A 6,975-nucleotide genomic window follows, 5' to 3' on the forward strand; every position below is an offset into this window, starting at 1 on the left:
TTTACCCACATGGCCCCCTAATTTGCCTAACATCTTGTTTTCCTCTCTCTTCCTTCTCTCTCAACCTAGATATTCCATTGCTGAAAGAAGCATGAGGTTTGCTGCATTTGTCTAGCCTTCTCTCTCCATATTTCTTCTTCTCGGGATGGTGAGCTCTCTGTGCAGACATCCCCAGCCCTCACGCGCTGTGCCCTGAATACCTCCAAGCAAACACCCCGTAGCTGAAGATCCAAAGGATGCCGCCAGAATGCCTCCTTGATGTGTCAGTAGGCTGAACAGGGTGCCGGCTGTCCCCGATTCCATCTGCATTAAGTTTGGTGGGGGGCTCCAGAGATGTCAATGGACTCAAGCTCCTCCTACCTCTCCCCTTCCTCAGCCAGATGTTTTTTGAGTGTGGTCTCTGGAGAGCTGCTATTTTCTTGTGCCTTGCTCCTTCTCACACTGGCTTGTTGCAGCGTCTGGACATCTGCTCAGAACATAGGGCCAAAACGCAGCTTGCTTTGTTGGGTACAGGTAGTTTCCTTCCATTTATTCACTATCTTACAAAGGCAAGGCTGAACTCCTGTGGATGAGCTATAGGAGAGCAGGAGTCCTGTGGGAGTCACAGAGGCAGACACATATTGTAGCTCTCAAGTTTTCAAAATCATATAAGATATAATGTAGCTGCATGTGAACACATTAGGCAATGCTGGCTATGTTAAAGGCAATTGCAACTGGCCGACTCACACACACACACACACCCTTGATGGCAAGCTTAGACTGCTACTTGCTTTCTTGTCTTTATTTCCCAAAGAGGGGGGAAAGAGTACCTTTGTCGAGATGGAATGTCTGTACTTCTGTACACTTCCACTTCAAAAATACACACCCCTTGAATCTGTTCTTTGTTCACGAACTTTGTGTGGTTTCATTTAAGGCTGTCTCAATATAAAGAGCTTTGAGCAATTCACTGGTATGTGGCTGGGTTTCGGAGGACCTGCATGGGCAAGTCCATGTGAAGAGGGAGTTCCCTTCCTCGTGAGGAGCCCCCTATCAGCCATACTAGGGCTGTGCCATAATTGCTTCAAAGCCTTCCGTGTTAAGAGATCATTCTCTCTGGAACGGCTGCAGCGTGTCAGGGGCACACTGTGCTTGGGCAGGGATCCTAACATAGGCATCTCTGCCTTAGCCCACCAGAATGAGAGAGCGATTTTCACAGTGTTCTTTTATGTTGTTGCTTTTGTTGTCCTTGTGGAGGCAATGCCAGGTATTTAGTTGGCATTTCTTATGTCTTCCTTGTTCTGGTCAAAACTAATCATTTGAAAAAAATGATCACAGTTACCAGGGATTTAGTTTTTCATAATTGGTGTGCCCGATTTGCCTTGAATGAATTACAGTGATAGCCTGCCTTAAAATTTTTGAATGGAAAGAGCCATGCTGCTGTTTTGTCCTGATGGAAGGTGCCCTCAATCCCTCACTGTTTTTTGTTTGCTGTTTTGTTGTGTGTGTGTGGTTTTTTGGTTTTGTTTTGTTTTGTTTTGGCGTTGCAAGCTGCTTCCACTCGGAAACCTCCTACTATGCAGGGGACATGTTTGCGTACCTCCACCTTTTCTCATAGGAGTATACTTTTGTTCAAGCAATGTTGATTCTTGATGGTATTGTAGAGGGAGACTTTCCCCTAGTGAGCCTCCCAAAAGCAAAAAGTTCTGTCAGCTTGCCCAAAGATTTCTGTAAGAAAAACAGGATGGCTTAGTTGCCAGTTCTTATTCTTGCCCAGCGTCTAGCAAAAGGAAGATTAAAGGAAGAAGTTGGAAGCACATCCACATACAATTACAGACGCAGTTTGCATATAGCAGCAAATTGTGCATTAATTAACCCACAGCTTGCCAGGAGTGTGTCTGACTACCCTTCTGGATATACAACCTCCACTCAAAGGTTATTCTATGACATGTATGTGGACATGATTACTTTTTAGGTTAACTGTGAATCTTTTATTCAAGTCAACTATTAACCAATAGCATCCAAGTTCACATCTTATGAAATAACCTCTCATCAGATGCTACATATTCAAAATATCAGCCACACTTCAGAGACATGTTGTGGCAAATTGTGTGTTAATTAATCCACAGTTTGCTGCCATGACATGCAAACAAACCACAGTGTCTTTAAAATCTAAGGAAGCAGAAAAATAATCTTAAAACAATTGAAATAGAGGACAACAGTGTGTTTATATGCAGAACATTTCTGGGGCAACTGCAGTAATGTGGGATCATCAACGCTTTGCCTTTTCCCAAATTTATGTACTACTTCTGAATAGGGAACAATTTATTCCTCCCTGGACAACTGCCCATGTCCCCATGCTGCAGAGGGGGATTACATTCTGCCTAGGCTCAGGACTGTGTGCATTACACACACAAGCATAAAAGCACATGTATTTTGTAATGAGTATAGAATTGAGCATCTGGAGAATCACACCTTGCATTTTAAACACAAAAGGTGACAGTCTAGCAGGATTCTGGCTCCTTTGCGGAGATAGCCTTGCAAATGTGTATGTCATACAACTGCTAAAAACCTGGAAGCCCAAGGATAGATACACTGTAGAATTTTATACTGAGGGGTTCAGCACTCTGCATAACTTCTTAGACATCTCCATGATTAGCAAAACACAGATTACTCTGAGTAAGCCAGTAGATGCCAGTTTGTTTGCTTTTAATGATTTGACCAGGGCAGAAATACGGATTGTGTTCGTGCCTGAGATGGATGGTTCTTGTCCATAGCTCTGACTGTAGGGAAGCCTGATTCACTGTTTGACAGCCCCAGTAGTGCAGCAGGCCCCTGGCTAATTCAGACTGCACTGTCAGAATCCTGAGTCTCTGCACCCCATCTCCTTGTGAATGAACAATGCATCCCTCACTGCCTGCTGCACATAACCTCTGCTGTGTAACTCCAGTACCTAGGGATTATAACCGGTTCAGAAGGAGTTGGTGCTGGCCCTGACTGTGAGCTAGCGACAGAATGATAGCAGTAACTGCTAAAGGCTTTGGATAGAAGTATGGCAAAAGTTTGTGTGGCGCCAGGCCAAAGGAAGCTGCTGGTCTCTTTTTTAGTATTAATGTATAAAAAAATACTGGGACCAGTAACACATCTCTTGAATCCTATTCCTTCTTCCCCTGAAGATTGTTCAGAAACTTCTGTGTTCTCTATAGCATCCTTGAAGAAACAGCTGCCTCTATAGCATTGCTAAGGTCCAGTCAGCAGAAGTGTGATCCAGTGGTAAAATTCTACATTCGTTATTAAATCCCTGGATACCTTTAGCATCCAGTGGATATGTGAAGAATCTTAGTTTCACCTTGAATCCTAATACTGCAGTTAATATTTCACCAGAATAGTTCAAAGGACAATGGGCTAAATAATTTCATAGTTGAAATCTTGTGTATTTGGGGTCAGCTGTAAATCCAATTAATAAAACTGGATTTTCAAGGCACATAAATGCAGAACGTTGTCCTCCTTTGGCTAAGAATGTAGAACTCTTCTCCTTAGTCTTACAGGCAAATTCATGAAAGACAGGGATAGGAACAGCCATTGGGCATAATGTTTGGGGCATCTCTCCTAAAGCTTAGACTGTAAATGGATAGATTATATTAAAAAGAACAAATCCTGACACTTCTTAAAGTTCTGAAACACCCAAGAGGAGTTGTTCAATTAGAAAGGCCCACTGGGCCAGCACTGTGTACCTGTTAAAAATTCCATTAACTTCTTCCAGCCTTGCACACAGAGAGCCAGACTCTGCAAGGGCACACTTTGTGCATGGCAGTAATCAAGTTCTAACTTCAGTGGTGTTTGCCAGATTTTGAAACGGGGGGCCTTCTCTGGAATGTGATTGTCCAGGTTGACCTTGCCCTTTAAATGTTGAAACTTAACTCACAAATGATTGGTTCCCATACCATCCTCCATTTTGTTCAGAATATTGGTTGGTCATATGAAGCTGCCTTTTATTGAATTAAGTCTGTTGGTCCATCTGGCTTCATAATCCCTCCTCTGCCTGGCAGAGACCTTTCCTAGCTCGGATATTTAGGAGTGGGACACATTCAGGGACTGAACATGGGGCTTCCTGCAAACACAGTTGAGGAATCGTTCTTCCTTTTTTCTTTTACACATCTAGTGCTAAAAGCAAAATAAACTGAAATGCAGTGCTGCTTTTTTATGGATGAATAGAAAACACTTACCAAGTGGTTAGATGCACACTTGGCACAGAGTGATCTGTTTTTCCTTTGTTTATGGCCCATAGTATGAGTGCTTTTTTAAACAGCTGCTACTGTCACTGGGACACTGCTGGAGCGGGCAAAAGAGAAGCACTGATGACCTGAGATGTCTTGGCATTTGCAAGAAAATCCAGAATGCGAGAGCCCTGTGCAAGTCAGGACAAACAGGGTTGCCATATTTAGTCTCTCAAGACCTGTTCAAAGACAGGCTTTGTTTTTTCATTTTTCAAATTGCACATTTCTTAGTGCATAAATACAGAGGACTTTGATTAATCTTCCAAAGATTGGGAAAACAGGCAGAATAGTGGTCAAAAAGGAGAACTGGCTGATGCACGTACACATTTTCACAGCAGAGTGCTTTTATATGACTCCTGTGCACCCTGGCCTAGCTCCTTTTTACTTTTTTAAAATAAGTAGCCTATATTAATCACTCCATGCTACTTGGTGGTAAATGTGATTGATTTGTAGGGTCACTCTCTCTTGTAAAGAACTTGTAAGAAGCAACCCTTCAGCACTTAATATATGAGCTGCTAGAGTTGGATCCTCTAAAAACTGCTCGTATGTTCCATGAAGAATAATCTTTGCTATTTCCATGGCCAGAGAGAGGGTTTGTGTTACTCATGCATGTAACAAATTCACTGTTTGTTACATGCATGAGTGTGCATGTAACAAACAGTGTGCAAATTCACTGTTGTGCATGCTGCAGTGGTTTCCAAAGCCAAAGATGCTCCTGTTACCTGGACTAGGATAATAGCATATATTCAGTTGATACACATTATGCTATAAAGAGGAGTGTCCACACTAAAAGGCATTTGTTACAGTCAGCTGGAGTTGGCACTCCTCTGGAAGCAGCTATTTTACTAGGTTCATTGGTTTCTGAATATGGCATACCCATAAAGTGCTTGCAGATTCTTCAGAAGAACTGAAAACTGACCACAAGGCAAGTCCAATTCACTTTATATGCCAGGCATGTCTCTGCAGTGCCCACAGTAGTGTCCCTGTAAGCATAGTGGAATAAGCTGGTGATCTGTGATCAACAGGAGGTCCAGTATTTGATGTTCTTGAGTTAGGGAGGCAAGCATTTTTGCCACATTTTATGTTTACTGCATCTGTAGCCGGTGTTGCTTAGTGCACAGCAGGCACACAACTGCCATGTTAAAGTGTGAATTGACCTTTCGTTTCCATGGGGCTTTTTTGGTAGTAACCTTCCTTTGGCTTGATTCACATATAGTACTTTATGGATCATCTCTGCCCCCCTCTCGCTCAGTCCTCCATGTTTGATTAGCTTCCTGGAAATTTCGTTGATTGCTTTTGAACTTGACCATCTCTGTCACTTTATTAAGATTCCAATGCTTGCACCAGAGGAGATGTAAGTTGAACGAAGACACACTTCTGTGTTAATTATATCTTGAGATACAGATACATGCTTCTTTCTAGTAGGTGAACCAATGAGAGTGGCTGTCCATTTCTGCTGCAAGTGTCACTGTTATGTTCACTTTTGCATAGAAGCTCACACGGTTCAGACCATGTCCTGTCAGAACAAAGGTTTTCACACAAATCCACACTCTGTTATTCAGTGGGCAAGCTGCAGGTGGTTGGATATGGGGAGAACCTGGTTGCCTTCAGTGCTGTTTGTTTGTTTGTAATCTGAGTTGCACCACTATGGAATTTGTTTGCAGAATGGTACTCATATATGTGGATTTAAAAAAAAAACATGCTGTGCAGGATGTCAATCAGTTTTATTTTGCTTTATTTTATATATATATATTTTTCTGGTATCCTGTACATTGCAGTGGGTGTGAGATAGTATTTTAATATTTGTACAAAGTTTAATTTAATTTCAATTGTTCTATGTATATAACTGCATTTCTAAATTAAAAAAAAAATCTTTTGAAGTGAATTGCTTTTGTTTGTTTTTTGTCAGTTGGGCTACAAGAAGTATTTTGACATGATCCTGATGGGTTCCTTCCTGAAAGCACATAGCTGAATAATGACAATTTTACTCAGTTTGAAAAACAGAAAGGCCATCTTTCCATTTGCTGAAATCATTTAATTGCTCCTACAGAGAACTGAAGTGTCAAGACAGCCAATTTAACCTAGCCCTGACAGTCCTGTTGATAACAAAGTGTCATTCTGATAACTTACCATGTTTTTTGTGAATTGAACTTTGTTATGTGTGAGCAACTTTAAAAAATTCAGAATGGCACATACAAAATATGGAATCATTTGCTGTCCTTGGCTTCCTATATCCTTGACTGTTGCAGATTTCCAGACTCATGTACATTGTCTTGAATGCCTGACATGTCTACAAGTTGGAGAATGAAGATCCATAAAGAATTTAAAAGTAATTTAAGAGACAGTGGAATAATATTAGGAAATGGCAATTTGTAGTTGTAGCTTATAGACATAGTTGTATTCATTGTTTGTCTAACTTAAATCCCACTCATTTCAATGGGTTTAATCTAAGACTAACATTGGATACAGCCAATACTTATTTGTTTTATTTATTTAAAGCTTTTATAGACCGTCCCTCTACTGGTATCTCAGAAAGGTTTACAGCAAGCAACAGCTAAAAATGGCACAGCATCCAGTAATTCAATAATATAAAATCCACATTAAAACTGAATGAACATTAAAATAACGGGAAAATAAAAAGGTTTTCGCCTGGTGCCGAAAAGAAAAAAGCGTTGGCACCAGGTGAACCTCCCTGGGGATCACATTCCATAACCGGGGTGCC

At 41.3% G+C, this 6,975-nt stretch overlaps 1 protein-coding gene across 3 annotated transcripts in view; it reads left to right on the forward strand.

The window, feature by feature from the left end:
- Nucleotides 1-6,138, forward strand: part of SUSD6 (sushi domain containing 6) — a 69,854-nt gene extending 63,716 nt beyond the window's left edge. For all 3 annotated transcript variants that reach the window (XM_044436781.1, XM_044436780.1, XM_044436782.1), the window contains one exon: nucleotides 70-6,138. In XM_044436781.1, the coding sequence (XP_044292716.1) occupies nucleotides 70-95 (26 nt within the window). In that variant the 3' untranslated portion in view covers nucleotides 96-6,138. The remainder of the gene's footprint in view (nucleotides 1-69) is intronic.
- Nucleotides 6,139-6,975: the final 837 nt, after the last annotated feature.

The sequence above is a fragment of the Varanus komodoensis genome, unplaced genomic scaffold (assembly GCF_004798865.1).
Source record: "Varanus komodoensis strain SLA01 unplaced genomic scaffold, ASM479886v1 scaffold3, whole genome shotgun sequence".
NCBI classification, from domain to species: Eukaryota; Metazoa; Chordata; class Lepidosauria; order Squamata; family Varanidae; genus Varanus; species Varanus komodoensis.